Here is a 27,369-nt window from a genome sequence, read left to right on the forward strand (position 1 = left end):
CCACCACGTTTTGTAAAATTAACAGATACGTATTTCAACCTCAACTGTGAGGCCGTCTTCAGTGTGTCGTATTTGACTTGACTTGACTATTCGTAAGTCGAGTCAGGTGCGGGACACTGAAGACGGCCTCACAGTTGAAGTCGAAATACGTATCTGCAAAGATTACAAAACATGGTGGAATAAAATGGAAAGTACTAAACTAGTCTTATGACAGTTCACGACATTCCACTAAAAGAGCTTACATATTTTTTTCTCAGAATGCTAGCTTTTTGGTCCAACAGACAAAAAAATCAATTAAGTCTGTATTCCACAAGATCCGGGACCATCTACCGCGAAAGGCTTTCCGTCTGTTTGCCCATATCACATCACCCATAGGCGTCTATATTTATGTGAACACAGTTGAGGTGACACACGAGACATGAAAGTTTCCAATCTAATTACCACCGGCAGAATGATAATTGCCATTCGGTGGATTGCTGCTCCGGTAGTTTAATGTTTAATATTCAATGCTTGTGTTCAATAGTACGGCCGAGTCTGGGAAAATGGCACATGAAGATTTGTGCGGTCGATCGATCCACTGGCCGTTGCTGTCTTACAGCTAGCGGCCATAGCGGCTATCATTTGTGCATATTAATCGCCTCATTATAGGTACGGGCTGTCAATCGCATATCTCAAATTGTAATACATTAGGTTATTTCGCTTTGCATATTACGTACGGAGGGAGGAATTTCGGATAACGAGTGAGAATTGAGTGAGCGCCTTTTTTTTCCAAATTTCGATCAATTTTATTCATCAACAAAAGAGTAAGATAAGAAGAGTATAAAAAGAGGCCGATGCACGTTGCGTCGCAACGACCGCGCACTGGTTTTGAGTTTTTATTGCAATCAAATAAATCCGATTCGTAATTATCTTGTGTGCATTTTTGAACTGGAAAACGTATACTTTTTTGCTATTCCTTAAAAAATAGACAGGGAATGTGTTATCAAACCGAAGGTTTTGTTCGTCTTTTGGAATGTAGTTGTGCGTTTTCTGATTTTTTTGGCTTGCCTGGAGGTGTCGCCACCGTAGCTCAGATGTTCCCATTGTTGTATGTTCTAATTTAAGAAAAAGAATTAGTGAAGTAAAAGTATATGATTTGCCTAAGATGATCGCCTCACTCGCCCATAATAAGGCAGTGTCGTTCTACTTCATTCGACGAGTTGAGGGGCATCACCTTGCAACAACGTTTTGAGAGACAGCTCGAGCTCAGTGGCGCCTCCTGGCGGAATTTTATCTTTATCAATTATTGTTTTCAGTATATATATATATTCTGTTTTAAACGTTAGACATTAAACAGAGACACCTGCATGACTGTGATTTTAGCTTTCATATATTTATGTATAAAGATAGTTTTAGTTGTACATTTTCTTCTAAGTTGGCCTTGATTTTTTTTTATTTGGATTAATTTTTGACGGACCGAAATGTTTATTTATGTCTCTTGTCAATCGCTAACTTGATGTCTGTCAGTCTTCTTACAATCTAAGCAAATTATTTATGCGAGTTTTTTTAACGGCAATTGATTGTATGCTATGTTTGATGTTTGTCAATTTTGATGCTGATACTGGAGAATTTTGATTCAAAGATGATTAATGATTGATGTTATTGTTTTTGTATGCCATGGTTACATTATGATGCATTGTAATTTAATATATTATATTAAATTTGGTGCATGCATAACAAGTGTCTACCTATTAAATTATATATACTTCATAGTTTTTTTGTTTTTCGTTCTCGGTGTCTGCGATCAACGTTTCGGCACTTGGATTGGAATCATTCACTTCGCCAGAGTTGTGATGCGAGGTTTATTTTTATTTGATGTAGTGAATTCAACTCGGCAGAAGATTGGACTCGTAAGAATCGGAACCGAATAGCAGTGCCAATCACCGGAACGAAAATATATGCGAGGTTTCGTTACTTAAAGGTACGATAAAAAGTTTTTCTGTCCCGTGTTTCTATTACTTAATATTCGTGTGACTGTAATGCTACCTTGTTTGTTGCTCTTAATCTTACATTACAGCGAAAATAAACTTCCTGTCACTACTATAGCTACTAGTTACGCGGAAAGCAATTCAGACCTAATGTTTATTGTTCATATAAACTGATCTTTCATTCATTGATCATTATTATTTAATGCTTCAATTCACACAATTTTACACAGTAAATCACGTTTTGAAACTATTATATGCTCTGGTTTTTATAGAAAACTGATTTATTTTTTATGTGCGAGATATATTCATATTACACTGATAATAATCTATAATTTTATCTTCAGTTTACTAATATTCACATTTTTCTCATGTCGCTAGTTTCTCTGATCATACCAGTTTTTCCTTTCAATATAATCCAAAATAATGGTTGAAAAATTTCGTCTTGAGATTACAATTTACAAGATTGAGTAGTGTACACTCTGTTCCTAAAGTATTTCCCGAAAATGTGTTTTTTTTTCTAATTATATGAACAGACAACGGCAAACGTTCGCTGGTACTTGTAGGTTTTTGCTCACAGAAGATGACGCCCTGGTGGGAGCGGTCACCGCTTGGGAAACGAATGGCACTCTCACATACATATCCCATACTGACTAGAACGAACGGAGGTTTGCCTGAATACTGCAAGAAGTAAGCCGACCGACGGTCTGATTCCGCTCACGAGTTCCCCCTTCCTGCAGCTGGATTCGTCTCAGATTCCAGTAATGCTAAGAGATGGTAAAATTATCGCAAAGCATGGTTGAGAATTTCACTATATTTGAGTAAAACGGTGTAAGAAATAGTTTGAATTTGAATTCAGTCTGCGGATCTTCGTTATCTTTGCGACAACTTTACTGAAAAGGAGGAACTTTCAATCAAAGCCGAGTGAATCTAGCTCCAGAGGGACAACCCGAGGTCGATGTGCATGTCGGTTTAGTTTTTCAAGTTCGTTTGCCGTCCATTGATGACTTCCGTACGGGTTACGCTGTTCCGAATTCCGGAGCAGCACACAGTGCTGAACAACCGGTGATCAATTCGACAGCTAAAACACTATCCATTGCAAAGTTGTCTTTTAGAGGCTTAGATCTCCTGCCTCCTTTCGGTACGAAAGTCGTCAACCCCTCAACAGAACTTGCGAACTAAGGAAATGAATAGTGACCTACTAGGAAAGGAAATACTGCTGGCATCGGATCTCACATCATCCCTGTCGGATCAAAGTACCGCTGAGGAGTTATCTGCGACTTTTTCCGTTTCTTGCCGCGCAAGAATTCTGCTACGTCTAAGCTTTTGCACTCGTTGGCAATAGTCAGCGGGGTCCGGCCATTGGAGTCCTGCTGTTCTGTTTGCACGCGACACCAATCCACCAGAAACTGGACGATTTGCAAGTTGTTGCTGTAGCATGCTTTGTGTAGCAGATTCTGTTGATTGCGTCCGTCCCGTACATTCGGATCATATTGCAGTTGCAGTATCATAAACTCCAGCAGTCCATAGTTGTCTGCAAACATGTGAATCGTTGGTATTTTTGACATCTGCTCGATTTCAGCCAGATGAATTTTTAACAGTTCAATGTTTGCTCCAGCTCCTATCAACAGTTTCATAATGTCCAAATTACGCGAATACATCGCTTGCACCAGTGGTGTCATCCCGGAAGAATTCCGCTCGTCGATCGTGGCATACTTCAAAATCAACATTCGTGCGGCGATGATGTTGCTATGTTTAGCTGCCACATGTAGCGGCGTATCGCCAAACTTTGTTACGCCGTTGATCTCCGCGCCACTTTCTATCAGATATGCAGCGATCTCATTACACCCAATTGCAATGGCGACGTGCAACGCAGTACTGTCATACGGATCTCTAAAGTTTAAACAAGGCTTATTACTTTCCACCAAATACTTCACTAGTTCAACCGACTGCGCATATACTGCTTTGATCAGACACAAGGGCTCCGTACCCAAACTGAACCCGATCTTGTTCAAAAACTTCAACATCCTGATATTCCGATTTTCAATGGCGATCGTCAACGGAAGCTGAGTGATGGAGCTTCGTTGTTGCCCAAAATTGTACTTTACGAACAACTTCAGCATCTTCAGACTGTTTTCCTCTATGATCCATTCTACCACGTTCAATCCACTCTGATCCGTCACGGTCACTGCAGCCTTCAGTTGCAACAATAGTTCCACTACTCCATATCGTTTATCGTTCACACCAACGTGTAACGCTGTCTTCAAACAACAATTCTGCCTATTCAAAGTCTCTTGAACGTATTTCGAATGATTCGCGATCAAGTATTTCAATATTTCCACTTGATCGTAGATCGCACAAAAATGAATCAACGTGTTTCCTTCCTGATCTAACCTGCAATTCAATCCAATTTGTCGAATATCCAGCAGGAACTTCAATGCGTCTAAATTCCCATACTTTATCGCTCTTCGTATCAACCCTATCCGCTCCGTTCCGAGATCCAATTCTTCACTTATCAGCATCGGAATAAGATCATTTTCCCCGTACTGAACCGCATAACTCAAGGGCAAATAATCCGCCTCATTCACGGCCCCAATTTGGGCATTCTGCTTGATCAACAACCTCACAACGTCACTCATGCCCAAACTACACGCTCTATGCAACGCCGTCATGCTATCCCCATTGCACTGATTCACATCCACGTTCAGCTTGATCAACTTCTTCACCGCCTGTACGTCCCCCTTCTGGATGCATTGGTCCAAAATCGTTACCCCATTCTCGTCCTGACAGCTCCAACCGATGTCTTTCATCTGCTTCGAGATCTTATCTATGAACTCATGATTTATATACTTGGCGATCTTAGCCAAGTTGATACTCATTTCAAACTTCTTCACATTCTCCAAAAACACTTCGTACGCTCTGAAATACAGTGCCATGTACAGTATTGTCGCTTGCCGTTCGTACTGTCCGGTCAGATTCACGTGAGCGTCCACAAACATCGACCCGAAGCTTCTAACCAACAAATACTGGAAGAACTGCTGCTTTTCAAATGAAATGGCTTGTACGTCCTCCGCCAGGAAGTCGATCATGGCCTTCAGGTTGTTCTTGATAGTATAGTCCACAATCTCGTATTCAGCAAGGGGTGCTCCTTCCTGTAGGGAACCCAGCCTCATGCCTCGAATGTCCGCGTAGTCCGGCGTCAGCGCTTGTAGCAGCTTTAGGTCAATGTTTTCCACCGACTTGAACAACCGTTCCTGCTGTTCAACCCAACTCCATTTCATCTTGTAGCTGTTGATAAGGTTCTCGTTGATCGTTGCCAGATCGCTTACGTTAACCTTCAGATTGTTTGGCAGTTGGTACAACTTGAAGTCATTGCTCTTGAAGATCAAACCGTTCAGGAAGACTTTCACCTTGGTGCTGTGCGTTAACGTGAGCATATCGAACACCAGCGGGTCTTGCAGCAGATATTCCCTCAAATTCCGCCCACTTATGATCGATGATTGAAGCTTTAGTACGTAGGAATTGTCTTGGAATACATTCAGATCGGTTAAGATCTCACATATCTCTAGCAGGCAGAACTCCAGTGCGAACTCTACGTGGGGGGCGGCCTCGTTTATGAACTGCGTGACTTCATTGAAATCACTGCATGGCAGAAACTGGCCGATTTGCTTCAGTTTATTCTCCAGATAAGACTGAAACTCCTCTCGATCCATTCGTTTGTTGCGCTTAATGATGGCGTCATTGATTTGTCGGTTGGTCGTTTTCATGAACATGGTCAATACCGCGTACTTTTTGTCCAGGTTGAAACAATTGTCGTAGTAGTTGATGGCCAGCTGTTCGTGTAGTACGGCAAACTCTATCGAGCTGAGATTCTGTAGGTTGAACTTTTTCAACATTTCGTTGGTATAGTTCTGGTGGATGAGACTTTCGTACTCCTTCCCTCTGGGAGGTAAAAAGTGATCGATCGCAAAGTAACGTTCCACATTGAGAGAGCAGATCATGGTGATGAAATTTTTCACCACCCGTTCGTCCATCTGGTACTGGTAGACATAGTTGGTGAAGAGATGTAGCATCTCCTGCAGCACGTAATGAACACTCACCAGCTGACAGTCGGAGCTGATGTCGTATTTGGGGTATTTTTCATCAAGAAATGACCGGACAATCCGCTTGACTTTAGCCATGTCCTGATTGGACGATCCCAGCAGTAAACTCGTATTGAAATTCAAACTGATTGTGGCGAGAAGTTCTTTGCTGTCCTTAAGCAGCGATTCGTAGCGATGTGCGAGGGATCTGTGAACACACCTCAGCAGATCGCTAATTTTATCATCATGCTGCTGATTGAACGTGTCCTGTAGATCTTCCACAACCCGTATGCAGTCCTCTAACTCGAAGAAAAGATCGTCCAGAGTGTGATTTTCGAAGTACAGTCGATTGGCTTCACCCACGTACTGATTGTACGACTTGACCTGAACCCGATCCTTCAATTGGTAAACGTTTCCCAGGTAACATTTGTACGCTTCCAGGATTTTCAGGTCAAAGATGTACGAAAAATATCGCCGTACGGATTTCAAACTGCATTGTACTTCAGCGAACGGCATCAACCGATTTTCCAGCTTGTCCGAACACATCTTATAGAGGGTAACGTTGGGGCTGTAGAAATCCTTCAAATCGATGTCCAGATTGAGGGGCAGGATTTTGTTGACTACGTATTCCAGCTTGCGCTGAATACGGGGACTGTATTTTGTACTTTTGGTGACTTGCGACAAAATTTGAAGGGTTCGTTTGATCGCAAGGATTCCTGACACTTGATATTGCGGAAGTTGCACTCGCGCGATTCCATCCAGATAACGGAGGATCTTCTTGATAGCGTATAGCTGGGTCAGGTGGTCGGACGTTTTGCGGAGTCGCCTGAACACTATGTAGTTTTTGCGCGAAATGGTCCGGGTGAGATTGAGAAACTCCCTGGTTTTCATTTCCACTCGAATGACTTCGAGCTCGCTTTTGGAGAGATTGTTGACCAGCCGGGCTTGGATTGAGTTAAGGTCGGAGTTAGTTTTCAGTCGTGACTTGACGTAGTAGATCAGCTTTTTCTTCAGTGGACATTTCTTTTTCCAGAGCGAGTTGATTGCTTTGGTAGACTTGGCAGGTGCGGCGTCCCGAATGCAATTGATCAGATGAAGATAAAGATCGTTGGTCCATTTTTGCTGACTGCGGTTCTCCTTGTCCAGCAGATCTTTCTTGATCTTGTCCAGTTCATCACAGATAGCTGACAGGAAGTCCAAAAGCTGCCTTTTGTTGATGATCAGTTTGTAGATCTCGTAGTCCGGTGTCTTCTTGAAGATGGCTAGGAAGATTGCAAGACATCGTTCGATTTCAAGCATCGGTAGATGAGCGAACTCGTGTTTGTCTTTGATGAAGAATAGATTGTCGTAGATAATTTTGATTGCTAGTAGGAACTTGTCGTCGAAGTCGTTGAGATTGTCGGTGGTGTAGTGATCGACGAGGTACTTTGTGTACTCCACGATCAGATCGATGCGGTTTTCGTGCTCTTTGTCAAACTTCAGTCGATCCGGTTTCTGATTCGGTGGATGATGATATGCATAGCTGTAGTTGAGCAATTGATATTCGAGGAAGTTCTCCATATTCTTCGATATCTGAACATTCTTCACATATAGTTCGTGCCACACGCTCGATACATAGTGGATCTGTTGATGCACGTCGAAACTCTTCAGCTCCAGATATAACTGCAGCAGCGGTACTGAGCCCCGCCGGATTAGTCGATAGAAACATCGATAATCAGAAAGATTGCGGAACTCGATGGCCAACATAAATTTGGTCACATCCAGAAAGTTGAGATTGATCGCCAACTCAGACGCGGTTAGGTTCATAGAATTCCGCAAGTCACAATCCGCACCTGATTCGATTAAAAATTGGATGATATCGTTGCGGTTCTGTTGAGCGATGATCGAAAGGTGTAAAGGAGTATTGAGATCCTCCGGCGTCTGATAGTCCAAGACAAAGTCCTTAAATTTGGACTTGATCTTGGCAAGATCGCCCTCGACGACCAACTTGCAGAATTCACCGGCGTATTTGCAAACATAGTTGTTACTTTGAGACATTTTTTTCGATTTATTAATCAATCCCTTACGTTCGTGTTCGCTTAATTTAAATGCTTATCCTTAAATATAATTGTTTGCTCCCTTCTCTCCACTCTCTAGTCTCTTGCCTTAGCCAGATAAATCGCGAGGTGTCGGAATGTGTAGTGTGTTTGTTGTGGCCTTAATCACAGATATTGAAGAGAAAAGCACTCTATTCTCTTCGTAGTCGTTCGGCGCGCGCTCCGCATTCAGCTACTCATGGCACGATCGCGCAGCATCAGTGCGAGCATCTCACGGACGACCGGTCGTGACTTGTCGGGCTGTTGTTGTTTAGGGGGTCTCCGCTTCATGTCGAAGCCTCTCCGTTTGCGCTTTTACGACAACGGGTTCAATGGGTTTGGGGTATCTCTAGGTGTCGATCGACCTCATCAGGGCAGCGGTGGGACACACCCCAAAGAAGAAGCGCGCACGCGATCAAGGAGGTCCCCCGTTAATTAATTTAATGCCTTCACCTCGACGAAGCGAAGATTAATCTCTCTGCACCTCGTTCGTCTTTTTCACGGTCGCCTCCGTTTCCACCGCCCTTGGAATGCTGCCGTTTTGTTCAGCGCGCGATCGGCTGGATGTGAGGGATTAATGAGAACACGCCCCGCCTCCACTGACCGGGTCCGGGTGATGACGAGTCGTATAAATTGGATGGTGATCAGTCGCGGTGTGACCTCAACTTGATTGCGGCAGGGAGGTTATTTTATCTGGAAGAAAAGAAACGGAGAGAAAACAGACGGAGAATAAGTAATCTTGTGTTAACTGTGGGCAAATTAGTGAAATGGAACGGATTGATGCTGGGGAAACTCGTTCGAGAAATGATGTTATCGTTTTGAAAAAAGTGATCTCAACTTTATTCAGCATGATTGATTGTCACGCTGAATTGTTTATGAAATTTATTTGAAATGAAGCAATTGAAAACGGACTTCGGAGAATTGAGTTGGGCTATTCAATCTATTATTAGCACGACCTGATTAAACCGGATCCTTGCCATCACAATCATATACATATGATTGTGCAGTTTATTTTCGTTCACAATTTACAAGCAAAACAGCCCATTTCATTTGATTTCTATTCAAATAACAGTTATGTTGATTGAATGTTCAAATTATTTGCATGCTTCAAATATTTGAAGATTCAAAATACCTTTACCTTTGGTCAAATTGCAGTTTTTAAGACCCTAGCAAAACATTTTCACACACCTAATGTATTGAAAAATAAACGTCACATAAAAAGCAAGTGGAAATACATATAAATAAACACTCGATAGTCGATTGAATGAGATTAAATTTTACACGCAAAAAAAAGGGATCCCGAATTCGTGAACCAGCAAAAATACACCGTGATTTAATTCGTGGATTCGGGAACACCAGTCACGTTTACCAGAACGTTCCAGAAAACGTGACTGTATTCCCGAATCCGTTACTGTTGTTCCCGAAAAAATACACCGTGAACTCGTTAGTTCACGAATTCATGAACGCTTTTCTTTGCGTGCACAAGCTAACGCATTTTGTTTTAAAATAGGAGCAAGTTTGATTGATTGATTTGTAGGGGAACGGTTCGACACTTCATCCCATAGCTACTATTTCCATCCCATCAAAAATAAAGCAATGAAAAGGAATTTGGTTTGTTTCTTATTTCTGTGATTTTTTTCGCCAGTGAGCACGCTTGTTAGCAAAAAGAAGCGACGAGATTGGTGCTGTATTTCTTTGTTTTGCGATGAGATGAATATATGTTCAGTGAGATGGCAAACGGAACAGTTCCCCTACACAAAATACATTCAAAATCTCAACATAGTTTTATCAATGCAGTGTAAAACCAGGCATTGCAATATCATTTGAGCATCAAGCATGGGATATGATTTTTGCTTTTGTAAAGATACTAGTTGACCCGGCAGACGTTGTCCTGCATAGTAGGCAAGAATGTGCGTTTCGAACTGCCCATGCAAAATTCGCATAGGAATCAGAATTTTAGTTTTTCATGGTTTGCTCAATTTTACTCGTAATTTTCGCATTGGGAAATATCATATAAACCCGTCGGAAACTATAACGAATGTTTCTGCTGAAGAAATGAAAAAAATCCATCCAGCCGTTTTCGAGTTATGCGGATACGAACACAGACCATTTCATTTTTATATATAAGATTATCCGTAATCGAAGAGTGCTCTGGGTTCTGTTCACGTTGCGAGGTGATGCAACAACAAAAGCTGTGAAAAAAAATGTTCCTCGAACATTGTACATTGCGCATAGATAACTACTGAGATCAACATCTTATCATTGTATCAGTTCCTTTGCTTTTAAGATCAATTGATGGAATGGTTTGCAATGCTGGTGTTTCTTCCTGCGATATTTGTGGATACACGAAGCTAAACGCGTACTCAAATTAGGTCACGGAAGGTAATGTTAGTCTAGGATGTAACGTTGGCTCATCACGCAAATTAATTAATATTTCGGCGATAATACCGTCTACCTTCCATTATCTGCATTGTCCCACTCCTGCTACCACTTCACCATAGAGTCCAGTCTCACCGTCTACTTCATATTTCTGGTACCTCTCCGTTGGTAGCACTCGAGATCCTGCAATCAGTGTTGGTAGAATCATGATTATCTGGGCCATGAGTCTGGTTGGGTTTGACTCGCGCTTGATTTAAATCGTGGATGAGATTTAAGAATTTGATTTTTACCCAATACTACTTGCAAGCGCAGTGGCCATTTAAGCCACCTTTTCGCAGAAATTGAACCGGTCGTCGATCATCACTCCTAGATGTCTCAAAGCCCGCACAGACGGTATGTCGTGCTCTCCGACGATCATCTGCATTCACTGGACGATTCGGCAGTTGCTTACCAGCATCACTTCTGTTTTGTGGTGCACAAGCGGCAGCTTGACTCCATTCATCCAGTTTTCAACTGCTTTGGTCGTCTCCGCTACCATCATTCCTACCTCCTGCAGCGACACTCCGTTTATCGTTAGAACGACATCATTCGCGAATCCGTAGATCTTCACGCCGTTGGGCAACTTCAGCTTTAGCACCCCGTTATGCATAACGTTCCACAGCATTAAGGTGAAGGTGGGTTGAGTACCAAAACAAAGCTTTGAAAGTATTGGTACAATGAAAACTGCCATATACTACAGAAGTATTGGTGTCGTATTTAAAAAAAAAAATTAAGAATATTAGTAGGGTGGTTCAAAAACCAACCCAGCTCCAACACGCTCACTCGATTCCGTCTCATGCTCCGAGTGTCCTTTTAAAACCGACTTGAACAAAAACTGGTTGAACACTAGCCGGTTCAAGTTTGTATGAAAACTAGTACATATGAGGAACTAAACTTTTCATTACACTGGCTACAGCGACTTCCCTCCAAACGCGTGCGAAAATAGAATCCACATAGTTTAAAGCAACATTCCGGAGACTTCACTGAACGAAAATCGCACCGCAGGAAAGATCCAATGATAATGTAACGCAAAAAATAAGTCTAATTATCATGCTAAAGATTCGCAACCTCGATTAAAATCGACTCCCAACCATTGAAATCACCATTCAATGTGCATTGTCTATGGAATTAAAGCTCTTGAATATTTCATCCAGTCATATGGTCTCCCCCCTCGCCAGCGCCCAATGACGGAGTGCCACAATCAAAATAATGTAAAATTCAACCTCGCCATATCAACTGTCATACAAACCTGAAACGACCTGTGCACGGTAAGCCTCTATTCAAACCAACCCAAACCATCGGATGACACCCAAATTATGAATCATAATCGACTGAGCGCGGCGGAGCAAAATCATTTTTTGAACCACCCTATGTATTAGTTTGCTGCTGCCGCTGCCGGTGTTTACATTCGCTCCGCGGTCAGTTTTTAATCGTTTTTTCGGGCAAAAATAGCAGTTTATATTAGGTTTTCGGTTCAAACGAGTGACTGATTTCAAAAAGTGATGTTTAATTTGCATTCTATCAACATTTCGGGCTGCTCATGTGCGGAGAAGTGAGTAAAAACTTGATTTTTCTATGCCCTTTGAAAAGAAGTGATGTGCAGAGATAAGCCCACCGAATCGTAAACGGCTATTAAATTGGCACGAAACTGCTGATTTACGATAAAATTCGAGCCGAAATTCATAGGACTCTTTGAAGAAACATGTTCATTATCACGGGAAGTGAATAAAAATGCTGTGAACAGGTTAGTAATTTGAATATTAAACTTTTGTTGGATGCTGTTCGATGCATTCGAATGTTGGTGGGAGAGAAGTGCGGGAGGTGTGGGGTTGACCCGTGGAAGGTCCGGTGCCATATTGACTGCCATCGTGGCACTCCTCCAACTATGTCCTTAAGCCGAGTATGGAGCCTTGCGAAACACCCGTTGTAACCCTAATCGACTTTTGCCCCGAATTCGTTTCGTAGACCAAAATCCGGTTCTGGAAGTAGCTATTAAGGATTCTACACAAATAGCCAGGGCACTGTTGGCACTGTTATACGCGTTTTTGACGTCAATCGTTACTATTGTGCAGAACAGCAGAACCGATTGCCGCACCTCTTTTTGTTGGATGCTTTCTCTGCAACTTCAACGACCGCCTCAATTGCATCCACCGTCGATCTGCCTTTTCGGAATCCGAGCTGTTTCTACGATAAGCCGATCTCACCCTCCGTAAACTGCGTCAGCCTATTAATGATAATCCTTTTCAGAAGCTTTCCAGAAAGTATATGGGCCTATACGATGCTGGATTCCCCTACGGTTTTCCTGGTTTTGCCAGCAACACCAATTTTTGGATCTTCCACTTATCCGGAAAGTAGCCATCCACTAAGCATTTCTGCAACACCATCCAGAACAAGTAAGAAAACGCCACTATCGCAAGTTTTAGAGCCACGCTTAGAATTCTATCCGGACCCGAAGCTTTCTTCATCTTCATACCTTTTGCCACTAATGACAACACGTCATTGGAGACTTGTATACCTGCAGCGGTCACTAGGTCTTCATCTTCGTACGGCGTTGGCAGCCACGTCGTAAAACTATACTGCGAGAATAGACCGTCCACAATGATCTTCAGCTTATGCGGACACATTTCCGCTGGTGTTGCTGGATCCCTGATAGCGTCTCCTGGTTCTGAGATAGGCAGCATGAAGATTAGCAAGAGTGTCGTTCCACCAGTAATTTAGATGCGGCAGCCCAAAAAATGTCCAATTAAACAGATGAAATTGACCTTAAAAAATTGAAAAATGCTCCTTAAAAAAGTGATCATTTTTCCTTAAATTATCTAACAAATTACCTTGAAATATATAAAATGCTCCGTAAACATTCGAAAAGCGTACCGTAAAAACGAAAAAAATGTACCGTAAACAATTAAAAATGCTCCTTAAAAAAGCAAAGATTTGCTATGTAATTAATGATAATTGCGCAGTATATTGACAAAAGAATTATTATAAAATAGTTCAAAAGGTACCTTGAAATTGGCTATCATAAATTAGAATCTTATGCATAATTGTATAGCCCCTAGAGTTTATTGCTGATTGTTTTGCTTGGTAACCCTATTCAACCAAAAAATAAGAAAAATGCTCCTTAGGAATAAAATGCTCCATAACCAAATAATAAATAATAATAAATGCTAAGTTACGAAAAGGCCGACGGAGGTCATTCGTAGCTTAGTTGGTTAAAGCACCTGTTTAGCGTACTGAGGGTCGTGGGTTCGAGTCCCATCGAAGGGAAATTGGTTACCTCCAATACATTTTCGAATAAAAATCTTCCACATAATATACATAGGTATTCACATATGAGTTTGCAGAACATTTTAAATTTATGTCCAAGTCGGGTGGTTTAATCCCCGGAATGTAGGCAATTAACTTTGATTGAATTGAATCAACTTTTTTTATTCCTTTATTTATTTGTATTAGGCACTCTGTGTTACTTAACCGCTACTGTGCCGAGATCTACTGTGGTATTCTGCTTTGCAAAATCCACACAGAATCTATTTTTAGATTTCCATTGTCATTATTGTTGTCGTTGCCAGTCCATCTCATCGTGAGCCCATTGTGTCCGTTTATCCATGTCGTGTATTGCGAGAAGATTGAAAAATTCGAACCGGGGTCCGACGGTCGACTGTCGGAAAGCTGTTCCGCAAACGTCAAATCACTTGTTGCACGGTAAAAATTTTTGGTTTATTTTTTCGGTGTGAATGTTGATTATTAAATTCAACGAGAATATGCAACTTTAAACGAGTGTTACATGCCGCTATATTTTTTAAACAAGTTTTATGGTACTTCAAAGGCATTTTGTCATATATTTATGTGATTTTGAAACATTTTAGATTTCTCGAATATTCTTGATATCAAGAAATATCAACACTTTTCGTACAGTGCATGCCATTTTGAAGTTTCCGACACTCAGTCTGCTTCTTCTTCTTTGCTCCGCAAAATTAGAATTTTTCTCTTTTCTCGCAATATTCAATGATCGTTGCATGGTTCGATTGCCATTTTATCCGGGTACGTTGGAGGAATGCCTCCGAGAAGAACAAGTGTCAGTCGTCAACAGGTAGCCATGACGATAAGCGCGTCTCCTAAAACGCTACCGCATGGGCTGCGCATCCAGCGGCTGACGAGAGTTTGGTGGAGGGGCTGGGAATCGAACCCATAACCATTCGCTTATAAGGCGAACGTGTAGCCAAGTACGCTACGGGACCCCCCTTTATCAACTTTGATTGAACTGAAGTCAATATTGTTTTATTCTCCCTTTTTTTTCTACATTTTGTCTACTCCCTGCTATCTTTTTTTATTTTTTATTCGTCCATCTTCTATTCTCCCTTCTTTCTTCTTCTTTCTTACTCCTTCTTTCTTCCTTTTTACTCCTTCCTTCTTCTTTTTTCCTTCTGTCTCATATCTCACAACTCACTTCTTGCATCTCACTTCCTAATTATCATTTCGCACATCTCATCCCTTGCTTCTGCATTTCTCGCTACTCATTTTGAACATCTCATTTCTCACTTCTCAGTTCTCATTTTTCACTATTCATTTCTCACTTCCAACATCTCATTTCTCACTTCACACACTCAATAAGGCTACATATTTCGACTATTCGGCCAAATTGCGTTCAGCCAAATGACCCTAAACCATTCGGATAGTCCCCGGTGGCAGATCGATCTTACTCTGACGGGAAGTTCCCCAGCAACTGCCTCCACAGGTGACCGCTCGAGTGCCGTAGTAAATTCAAAGATTCCGAGTGGATGGTGCTCCGACGAATCGAGAACAGTATGTTTACACGTGACGAACTACTTCTATAACGGATTTCCAATGCCCTTGAGCAGTCAGCTCAGTCGCTCCTCCGCCACCGGTCGTCAGTCTTGCCGCCGTGCTTCACTGTCCTGTGTTCTGGCCCATTATTCCGACGATGTTATCGATGGTAATGTTCATTCCGCACTCTTCTCTGCGTCAAACCGGGGATATGCGAACAGAAAATGCTCAGTCGTTTCTGAAACGTGAGGACTGGCGGGGGAGCTGCATGTCCGAACCCGTCCAGGTAATTATCTGTAGCATCAGCGACCTGTTATGAATTGGGTCAGGTTAAAGATGAACCTTTCATGGGGTCTGTTGTTAATCAATGCTTGGAATTAGGCGATAGGTTCACCTGCTCTTGGTCGAGTTGTACTACTCCCTCTGTTATTTGTCTACCGTTGGTTGCTGCCTTGTTATTCTCCCGGGCATTACAGGTGCTCTTGATCTCCGCATCTTCCTTGATCACCAGTTTGATGGTCATCCTGCTCGCGAGTACACATGATACCTCGCGAGATACCGTGCGGTATGTGCTGACGACTTTTAGTTATTTCAGAATATGCGTGCACTCCAGCTTTCAGACGTTGCAGTTTGCAAGTTTGAACCTCCGTATCGCATTATTAAAACCGAAACGCTTGCCCGCAGCCAGCGCTTTACTGGATGGATTGCAGTCAATTCGGCCTCCTCGAAGAACTCTCCTCAAACGGTCATCATTACGTCATCGGCGAATCACACTAGCTTGACTCCAATGAGCTAGGCTTGACCTCTTAACACCTTCGCTGTTAAAAATTAGCCATAGCGTTTTAGAGTCATTGTCAAAACAATGTTCTTTTCCTCCTGGAAAAAAGAAAGTTCAAAACCGAAAACAAAATGTTCTCATAGAGATGGCTGCAATGCATTGAAGATTCAAATGAATGCAGATACAGTCAAACCTCCATGAGTCGATGTTCTATGACTCGATATCGACTCATGGAAGCAAATTATGTCATATTAAAAAACTATTTTCTGGGTTACTAAGACAACTTTCCAACGATTTTTTATTCTACATCTCGATATTCCCATGAGTCGATGGTCCCTTCCAGAGGCGCATCTACGTTTCAAGTCGTGGGTAGAAAAAACAGTACAAACAGTAGAAATGCCGATTTGAATGACAGTCCTGGTGTTGAAAAAACATATAAACAAATATATATTAAAAAAAAACAATTCTGACTAGCGATGGTCAATGTAGGATATGGTGAGAAAAATTAATTCGTCATTCTTTGCTTTAAGCGGGATGGTAATGTCCAGGCCTTGGAAAGCGACTAAATATTTCATTTTACGACGCTACTTCAAGACATAAAGACGAAAACAACTTTCACTCAAACTTGATAAGCGAAACCACATTTCATGGGTATACCCCGTTAGCCATAAGTACGTTGGGCATAATAGACGTAACGCATAAAGGATCTTAGGCATAAAATAGTTCAAAGAACAGCCCATTATATAAAGAAGGCAGAATTATGCCTAACGTCTGTTATGCCAAATGTAAATTATGCCTAACGTCGCGGACCTCATTCCGTCACGCTTTTTACACGGGTTGTTTTTACGTTCTAACTGGATTTCGGAATTTACGCGGATTTTTAGCCAAGTTTTTTTTTTTAACGCAGTCTATCAAAAGTATCCGGGAAAACGTGGAACCCGTAAAAATCGATTTTTGATTAAGTCGTTTTTTATGCGATTTTCGCTTATCAGTCGCAAAACCGCTTTTTACGTTCAAAAGGGGAGGAGATATACGTATATTTCTTATACGACGTTATATGATAGTACATATATGCGATTTGAACGATCAACAAGCGAGTTATTTTGTTATTTATTGCGATGTAGTTTGTGATAATAAACCTTGTTTGACCGATAATCTAATTTAATTTGGGATTGTTTGCGATGTCAACAAATGAAGCTAGAATGAACTCGTAAAATAGCCTACTGCGCAGAAAAGTTTGTATTGTCGGCGTAGCACCAACTTAGAACTCGGAAGTCGGGACTTCCGAACCGAACTTTCTTCCGAAGTTTTATCTGTCAAACTAACTGATGCGTTGTTTAGCGCATCTTTAGGCGAATCCAGCGCACTACTTCCGAAGTTGGGAAAGTTGCCTGTATCTGGAGAAAAATCCAACTTCGGTATAAAAAGCGTTCTCAATTTGTTCCGGATAGACAATAATTAAACTGATAAGTTTCGCACTATAATGCGATTTTGATGAAATTCGCATCGGTAAATGATTTTCTTCGGGCAATCTTATGCGATTTGTGGTTGTCTGGGACGCTTATTTCGAAAGAAACGACGCGTTCTAGAAGTTCACGATCCATCAACTTCACTGTCTCGTGGCTAGGGAACAAATAACACACAATCTTTACTTGCCCGGTTGACGCTGCACATTCTCGGTACGTATATTGGTGACAGAACTGCCCATGAAATAAAGCAGGAAAAACTCTAGCGAAGCTTCCTTTTTTTAGAAATATGTTTCTAAAATTATTGTTGTGTATATAAAATCAAAGATCGTCAATTAATCATTTGGGGAAAAAACTAGAACCTCTTGCGGACCAGATTTCAGTATTGCAGACAGTATTGGCATATTGGTTGAGTATTGGCAAAGTATATTTACTTATTGGGTTCCGAATATATGATGGAATTAAGACTGCCACCGGGAATAATTATCGAAAATAGTTTTACTCTCGGGTATGATTTTCTCAAACTTACGAAGCATTTTGTTGGACCCTAGCTGACCCGCCGAACTTCGTCTCATCCAAAATTAATTAGTTAGCACAGTTTGTATTCACAATTTAAATTTTTTAACGTTTGCTCTGCGATTCAATTTCATTTGGAAGAGCAAACGTCAAAATTTCTGTCAAATTGGGTTGCATTCGCTTGCTTAGTTCTAGAGTTATGCAGAAATATGTGCTTTATTTGTATGGGAGGGGTCTTGAACCATCATTGAAACATTTCTTGCCTTCAAAATCTCCACATGCCAAATTTGATTCCATTTACCTGATTAGTTCTCGAGCTATGCAGAAATTTATGTTTCATCTGTATGTGATCCCTCCCCCCCCTTCTAGAGCGTAAAGGGGTCTCGAACCATCGTAAGAACCTTCTTTGGCTCCAAAAACCCCTGCATACAAATTTTCACGCAGATCGGTTCAGTAGTTTCCGATTCTATAAGGGTCAGACAGACAGAAATTCATTTTCATTTATGTACTAGCAGAACCGACGAACTTCATTTCGCCTAAAATTGATTTGTTCTCTGATTGGTTCTCGAGTTATGCAGACATTTTTGTTACATTTGTATTAGGGCCCCCCCTTTCCAGAAGGGAAAGAGTTTCAAACCATCACAGAAACATATCTTCCCTTCCAAAACCTCCACATACAAGATTTGGTTCCATTTGCTTAATTAATTCTCGAGTTATGAAGAAATTGGAATTTCATTTGTATGGGAGCCCCCCTTTCCAAAGCAGGCAGGGTCTCGATCCATCTTAAGAACCTTTCCTGGCCCCAAAAATCTTAGCTTACAAATTTTCACGCCGATCGGTTCAGTAGTTTCTGAGTCTATAAGGTTCAGACAGACAGAAATTCATTTTTATGTATATAGAAGAAGATATAGAAGAAGAAGAACAGGATATATAGATTACCGTTTTGATGCAAATCCCAAACATGACCCATATCCCGAATTTTTAACCTTATTTACGTTGTTCTATAGACTGCTCTAGAAATTATAAGCACACTAAAAACTAGTCGGCAAATTAAAATGCATGTAATGTTCCATGAAAAATTCGATGCATCCCAATAGATAATATCCATTTAATAAACGTGATATAATTTTTCTGAATATTTTGCTTCAAATTTAGAAAATATCTAGCTTCCATTTTGGGTCAGAAAATTGCTTTGCACAAATTGACCATTTTCACGGTGCCTTTTTTTAAATCACCTAGTAGAAAACGTAGAGTTATTAGATCAGTCGAATTTCCATTGGAAGTGTATATAAATGTTAGACTTGTCGTCTAGAAGTGGTTTCAAATATGTTGCGAAGGTTAGAAAACCTTGAAAAAGTGCAAAACTTTATCTAGTTTAATAATAATAAATTGAAACCAGGGTGGCAAAATCAAATTACTTTTGGCTTTTGATATATGTTGGGGTTCATTAAGAATCCGAGTCATAGGCCAAAACTGATTAAATAAAGCTAAAAACATGCTAAATAAGTGAAATAACGAGCGCTCGGCATTAGATTGACGATCAGAGCGGCACCCTGTGAATTTCAAATGACTCTAATTCTCCTTCGGTTTTTGAACGATTTTGCTCTACGACCTCAAGACTGCCGGTGAGAGCGATAACCCATTCTCACCTCCCATACCCATAGTCACCCCCGGATGCGGTAGCCAAAAATTTAGAAAAAAGTTAGAAATATTTAAAAAACCAAATATGCATAAAACTTCTAGAACAGTCTATATTCATATGATCCTGAATTCGTTTATATCTTGAACCTTCGTACGGCGCTAAAAACCCAGTGTTTGAATTATGAGTCATGTTTTGAGTCGAAACGGTATGTGTGAAAAGATCATTTATGCAGCTGACATTTCACTGTCCACTTTCGTGGGTAAATTCTTTAACGCATCGGCCAAAACACTAACGTTAATCAAGTTAGTCGCTTGTTTTCTGTGGGCGATGTTGTTGAATCGAAATTAATGATGGGTGAGAAGAAAAACGACGCAAAAAGATCCCGAAAACATTTCTTTCGTTCTTCACCATCATCACCATGCTTCTCCATGCAACGCACCAAGCTCGTCAGCAACGGCAGCAAGTACCTACAGTCGAGGAGGTTCTCTGTATCATCGCATCTCATTAACAAGCGCTAAAATTACACGTTAGCCTAGCGGAAAATATCTGTTTGATTGAATAGAGGTGGATTAATTAACGCCTTTCAATGTGGACCTGCTGGCAAGCTCGTTATACATTGGTAGGTATAGCCCGTAAGAGGGAACATGAAGCTTTATGATAGGTTACCATGGCTAATGAGCGTACTTGGGAAACAAGCTTGACGAAATGGAATTTCGAATCGAACGAATGTGTTGAGGGCAGCGATCTTGTATGATGGATTGGAAACTGGACTGTTCTTCGTGAGATGATGATGATTTGATTAGTTCTAGGGGAGAATTGTGTAAAACGCTTGTTTGTAACCCAATATTTTGCTATTTTATTTCGTATATTGCACATTAATTCCATCTCTTGGAAAATAAAGTTTTATTTCGAACATTACGTCACCTAGCAGTAATGCCTTGCTCACAATTAGACAATAACATCCACAATTAGATTTATTGTTTCTGCCATACAATATTAAACTCAGACAATGTTCATACTGTTTGTTTTTCAGGTACGTACCTACAACATTGATTTACGGTAGTACGTTGTTCGATAGTTTAATTCAACGCGTACTTCTCATAAGGAGAACCCTATACATCCATTTGTTTTAATTTTGGGTGCTTGCCAAGGTAATATCAAGAAGCTGTTCTGAAGCAAACATTCAAATAAATTTCCTATTCGCTTTCACCAAAACGTTCTGCGCTCCGAAAGTAGGTCCCTCAAATTGAAATAATTCCTTTCAGCGCGGGGGGACGATATCAACGATTCACGAAAGGCACTTATTGCCCTGACCGCACACCTGGGTAATAGGTACGATACCGAAGAGATTGGCTAAACACACATATCTGACTCTAACCAGCACTAAACGGTATCGTGGAAAGAAAACACAAACGTTCGCGATTAGTGATCCCTTCGCGATAACCGGCACCTAACGGGTAAGATTGGGCATGGCATGGTGAGGATGGTCACCTTAACCCTCTCTCGCCCATGATACTGTCTGTAGAGCATCATCCAATTTTGCAACTTTCATCGAATTGTTTCAGCAAAACATGAAGTAATATATTTGGCAGGTCCCGGTTTCGTTAGACTGCTTAGTGATCATATATTCAATTTTGTGCCACATTAATGAAATTGATTAAAATTAATCAAGTAACTATTGATTTACAATTAAAATCTTCCATTTTCCACTAATTTCGGAAAAGTCGTGAGCGGGGAAGGGTTAATACAAAATGCTAAGTTGATCGCAATCGAATCTAGGTGGAAGAGGATAAAGAGGCAAGGCAATAACGAAGGTGCGTGCCTTTATCTTGTCAATCGCGTCCATCCAGCGATGGAATAGGGAACAACTTCGACTGATGGCTTCAACCTCATCTAGGCACGCAGGGGTTGCTGTTGGTTAAAACTAATTTCTGATGGTTGAAGCCTTGGTTTATCATAATAAATTGTATATTTTGGACTGATCGACGACATTAATTGCAAAATAAAGATGAGATCTATTTAGACTTTAAAGACGATAATTTTAAATGAAATTTCGTCAAACAAAAGGTGTTCTATAGTGTTTAATAAGAAGAGTTTAAGCAATATACCCAGAATAAGCTATTTTAACACTACCGCAGCAATAGGACATACCACAACGACATGACTTTTTCTCCTCCCGCCAGACTTAGCTTCTTTAGACAAATCGGCGGTGATTACTTAGAAAGTAGGAACCTACACATTTATTGAAGCAGTTAAATGACCAAATAATGAACACTGGGGATTAGATAAATGTGTAAATCGATTTGGTGTCTTTAAGTTTTGATGTCCGACGAATCATCAACATATTGGAATGATCCACTAGAAGCGCGACGCATTACCCGTGTCAACTCCGAAGATCCATCATTTTTGAAAATGGGAGCAGCCATCCGAAGTATGAAACCCAGCGAAACTCCCTCAGTCGATCGCGCTTTGGCAGATTCTCAGAGCCGGCCTCATTTCTTCTACACAGATATTGCATCAACTATTCTGCAAGATCTCAGCTACTGCATTTTTTCCGTCCGACATAGTGCACGGCATTTAGAATATAGTCCCTAAATTGGGGGATCTAACTGTTCACAGCTACTGACTAAGTATCATGTTCTGTGAAAGTATTCCTTAAAGGGATACAGGAGAAGATGGACACCGCTTGGTTTATATTGTCACTATTCAAATAGTCTTGAAGAAGGAAAGGAGGCCCTAACAATTTCAAGAGTTTTATTGACTACTCATCTGAGCCAAGAAAAGTTCAAGTTCATCTGAGCCAAGAAAATGTGTAAGTCGGCCCGAGAAGCAAGGGAAGACTAAGGGAAGAGGGACACGTGGATACTTTTTCTAAAATTTCATATGAATTTGTCCATTTCGAAACATGAGCTGTGCATATGCGTTGCCAAGATATTTAACAAAAACCCAACTTAATCACCGAGTAATGATACTGCCTTTCTCGCATTTAGCCAAGACACCTACTTATACGCTAATATAGTTTGATGTACTATTTTCTTAAGAACTTCTAAACGCAACGGTTGATCGTTATCAGATTCAATAGTGATCAACTAAGATTTGTCCTCTGTCAAATGCAACTTTTGGCGAGAAAATCGTTTGCGCACACGCGAATGCTGCGTAGAACAGTCACACTCATCAAATGCTTTAGCCAAGCAAGTCTTTGGCATAGCAGAGAATGATTGATTCACACTCTATACAAATCCGCCCAGCCCGTTGCTGGGGGCATAGTGTATGAAGTTCTCGATAATAAACAATGTGGGCTTGCTTGACTGTGGATATACAACAGTAAAGCACATGTGACGGTTGAGCAGATCAAGCATAAAAAATGCAAAAAAAAAAGCTAACCGCAGTCGGTGGAGGTTGGTACTCGGACTCTGATTACTTTTCCGCAAACGGGACCTTTAAACGGTCTTGTTGTGTAGCGGTTATCAAGCCTATCTACAGAGCAGGAGGTTGAGGGTTCGAGTCCCTTTAAAACACGTGGATTATGTTTCGCAATTTTTTTTTATCAATTTGTCCATTTTGAAACATGAGCTGTGCATATGTGCAGCCAAGATATTTAACGAAAAAAGTAACTGTATGTTGCAGCAATTGCATTGGCAGTACGAACGAGTTTGTAACTAATATTTGCATAAAACGGGCCTGCATGTTTGCATTTCCCGCCATCTTGAACACAAAGTGTTCCATAAAATGGTTATTTGCCATGAACTTTCACATTAATGTTCTTATAATCAAAACCATTAAAAATTGGATATCATATAGCGGATGGAAAGCTTAATCCTTAATCCTAATGTATGAAAATCTAGAGTTGGTTGATTTTGTGGCGTTATAGAAATAATTGAATGTTGAGAACATCGTTAAGCGTTCCAATCGAGGTTGTATCAGAGTTTTATAGCGTACTTCAGAGCCTACGCCTCCTATTCAGACTTCCTAGTTCTCACATCCTCTTGTAGATCGCTATATAACCATGTCACGGCCAGTTGGCCTAGTTTTATTGCAATCATTCAAACCTAATATGCGTTCCAGTTCAGGAGCAACGATTTTATAATACAATAATACACTTCAAGTCACACATAAAACATGCTACATAAAACCTGCTCAAGACTTGGTGGTTTTGTGAACCAAGATACAATCATGATAAGACCACTTTATGATGTCGATACAACCTATAAGCTAATAAATGAGCAGCTGTAAACGCTCATGTTAATTATTTGTTTATTTTTTTATGGCAAAAACAATATCTATGCAATGCATGGATTTCAATCAGAACCAAAAAGGATAAGAAACAGCCTGTGGAATAACAATCCGTAATGTCGAATGAAAAGTCATAGTTTACATCTGCTTTTTGGCGATCTATACATGCTCAAAGATATGCCATGATTTTTTCTGGTGAAACTATGAAAATTAATAGTTTGCATCAATGCGCTTCGTTAATTTGTATTATTTAGTATTTTAAAATGTTTAATTAATTGTCATATTCAATTTGTGTTGAAGCAATTTCGACAAATACTATTTTTGATTACTTAAATAATGCATTGATATTTTAGACACTTATCAGGGTAATCATTTTCTCCAATTAAATAGTGGAAACAATGTATATTAGGGTGGCTCAAAAAACAAATTTTCAATTTTTTTTGATAGGCCGCCCTCTTATTCGGTTTTATTTTATGCCCTGATGCGCTGGACAAAATTCCAGCCAAATTGGTCAACGTTTGCGCAGAGTTAAACTCGTTGGAAGTTTATATGCAAAAATGTATGCAGAAACATCCAAAAACAGATATTTGCAGTTGGGCGGCACAATTTACGATCAAGAACCATGTTACTCATTCAGTTCTTGTAGAATTTAATACAGAATGTTATGCTGAAAACCGCGAGAAGATTAGAGTTTATTAGGCAAAGATGTTAGCATTTTACTGGAGTGTTGTAGGGGTGAATTTATTTCTTTTCAAAGGTAAAAGAAACGAAATTTGCTCAAACCCCACTCCAGAGAAATGCTAATAACTTAGCCGGGCAAACTCTAATCTTCTCGCGGTTTTCTGCATAACATTCTGTATTAAATTCTTCAAGATCTGAATGAGTATCATAGTTCCTTATCGTAAGTAGTGCCGTCCAACTGAAATTCACTGTTTTTGGATGTTTCAGCATACATTTTTGCATATAAACTTCGAACGAGTTTAGGACCGCCCAAACGTTGACCGATTTGGTTGAAATTTTGTCCAGAGCATCAGGGCATCAAATAGAACCGAATAAGAGGGCTTCTTCTTCCTTCTTCTTATTGGCATTACATCCCCACACTGGGACAGAGCCGCTTTGCAGCTTAGTATTCATTAAGCACTTTCACAGTTATTAACTGCGAGGTTTCTAAGCCAAGTTACCATTTTTGCTTTCGTATATCATGAGGCTAACACGATGATACTTTTATGCCCAGGGAAGTCGATACAATTTCCAATCCGAAAATTGTCTAGACCGGCACCGGGAATCGAACCCAGCCACCCTCAGCATGGTCTTGCTTTGTAGCCGCGCGTCTTACCGCACGGCTAAGAAGGGCCCACGAACAAGAGCCCATAAAAAAAAATAATTTTTTTTCCCATATTAATTTGAGCCACCCTAAATGTATATGCAAGATATTTTTATTATGATTTTTTTTTTCAAATCAGCGACATTTTTTGAATAAAACTTGAAATGCATAAAATACGCCTCTACAAAACCGTTACTCCTGAACTGGCCCTAACTGGCTATAGCATTTTAAACAGCTAGACAGCGATTCTCAACCTTTTTGTTAAGTGCTACCCCTCAAGGCTTTGGCATTGCTTGAGGTACCCAACAGGTATTTTCGCTGACAATTATAATTCTATTTTAAAATTTACGATTTTCAAATTTATTAGAAAGTCTTCACAGTCAGAATTTTGTGCACATATTAGGAGCATAAAAATAAACGAACGCGCTGTGATTTCTGAATCTAAATCAATTTAAAACTACACGATCGTTTGAAAATAAAGCAGATTTTATTGAAATTTGAATAAATATAAATTAAAATTTACACCACAGTTGTAATTTCATCCAATAAAGTTACATTAGATATTGTTTTACATGTCGTTTAATTTTCATTTTATTTTTTTGCTGTGTCTGTCGGGACTAAAATGTCCTTTATAGCCTAATCAGATTACGCCATTTATTTTAAAAATTATCGTGTTGAATATGCGAAAGAAAATTAAATGTACAGACATTGGCATCAAATTACTCTTTATTATGGTGTTTATTATCATAAATGGCGTAATCTGATAAGCCTATTTTTTTCACTTGGCATTTGATGCTTATATTTTGTCTCTCGATATATTTTATTAAGGTGGATCCCGTTGGAATCCAATTTAAAAATTACATAGCGCTTGCACATAACTCTAAAAGTAAACGACAGGAAAAAGTGAAAAGCCTTTTTCCGCCTTCGCTCACTTGCAGCATACACGAAAAATGTTTTCAGACGTGCTTATAGATATATTATATATAAATTTACATTTGTGCGAGCAAAAACACGAGGTGAGGGCAGGCACAGCCATTGTGGCAGCCATTTCTTAAGTCGTAAGTCACCTTAATTTGGGACAGAAAAAGTAAAATTCAATGACACATTACAGTCTTGATAGGAATGTTGCTTTGTTTTGAAATCTAAATTTCTAAATAGCTTTAATAGATCTGTGCAAATAACAATGACTTATTGATAAAATGATTATATTGTTCTTGATTTTCGATTTAGAAGTAACATTTTTGAAGAAGAAACAGCTTGTATACAATAGTTTGATGCGCTTTCATAAAATAAAAATCCGTGCAAATTTGGTGGAATTCCTTTCATTGTTTATGTTTTCTATGAAAGCGGGAGAGAGTAAAATGTAAATTTCACGTGACCTCTCTGAATGAAAATCTCAGTACTGCTCCTGAGATCCTGAATAATTTTCATTAGCTTCAAGCAACATTTTGAAAAAACATAAATAAACCTTGTTATGACATGTTAAAATATTGCACTGAGGAAAACCCAAAAATTAAATTGTTTTTAAATTTTTAAGTCATTTCATAAAAAGTTTGCCAGAAGTATTTTCTCAGTGATTTAAGGAGTTATTCTATAGTAATAAGATGATATAATTCAGAAAATAAAAAAAAAAATCATTCCTTATCAAAAATAATCATATAATGAAATTGTACTACAAAAGTTCGTTTAATACCAGTTTCCTCAAGTTAATTCTTGTATTACAAATTATTCATGGAGAATACACCAGATTTTCTTTCGATGTTTATTAAAATGTTCCACCAGAAATATATCTGAGTGCTCCTCGACAGGTTTCTTTGGAAATTTGTTTAGGGCAGATCCCTTCGGAATATTAGAATAGAAAAATATTCTCCCTATTTTATTCTGGAGATCCTTTATTATTTTTCTTTCGAAACCCTCGAGATTGGAAAAGAGCTCTTCCCTGGAGTTTTCCTAGTCTTTATTTGAAGCAAAAATACTGAAGAAGCTGTAGAAATATATTCGACAGAATATCTACCGGTTTATCAAATTCCACTGGAAATATTATCCGGGAGCGAGTTTCTTCTTTAAATTTTCTGTCAAAGATCCTATG

The 27,369-nt window shown here is 39.9% G+C and overlaps 1 protein-coding gene across 7 annotated transcripts in view; it reads right to left on the reverse strand.

The window, feature by feature from the left end:
• Positions 1 to 760: 760 nt before the first annotated feature.
• Positions 761 to 27,369, reverse strand: part of LOC134226114 (uncharacterized) — a 78,122-nt gene continuing 51,513 nt past the window's right edge. For all 7 annotated transcript variants that reach the window (XM_062706673.1, XM_062706675.1, XM_062706677.1 and 4 more), the window contains one exon: positions 761 to 8,814. In XM_062706673.1, the coding sequence (XP_062562657.1) occupies positions 3,197 to 8,083 (4,887 nt within the window). In that variant the 5' untranslated portion in view covers positions 8,084 to 8,814 and the 3' untranslated portion in view covers positions 761 to 3,196. The remainder of the gene's footprint in view (positions 8,815 to 27,369) is intronic.

This window comes from Armigeres subalbatus, chromosome 3 (assembly GCF_024139115.2).
Source record: "Armigeres subalbatus isolate Guangzhou_Male chromosome 3, GZ_Asu_2, whole genome shotgun sequence".
In the NCBI taxonomy this organism is placed as follows: Eukaryota; Metazoa; Arthropoda; class Insecta; order Diptera; family Culicidae; genus Armigeres; species Armigeres subalbatus.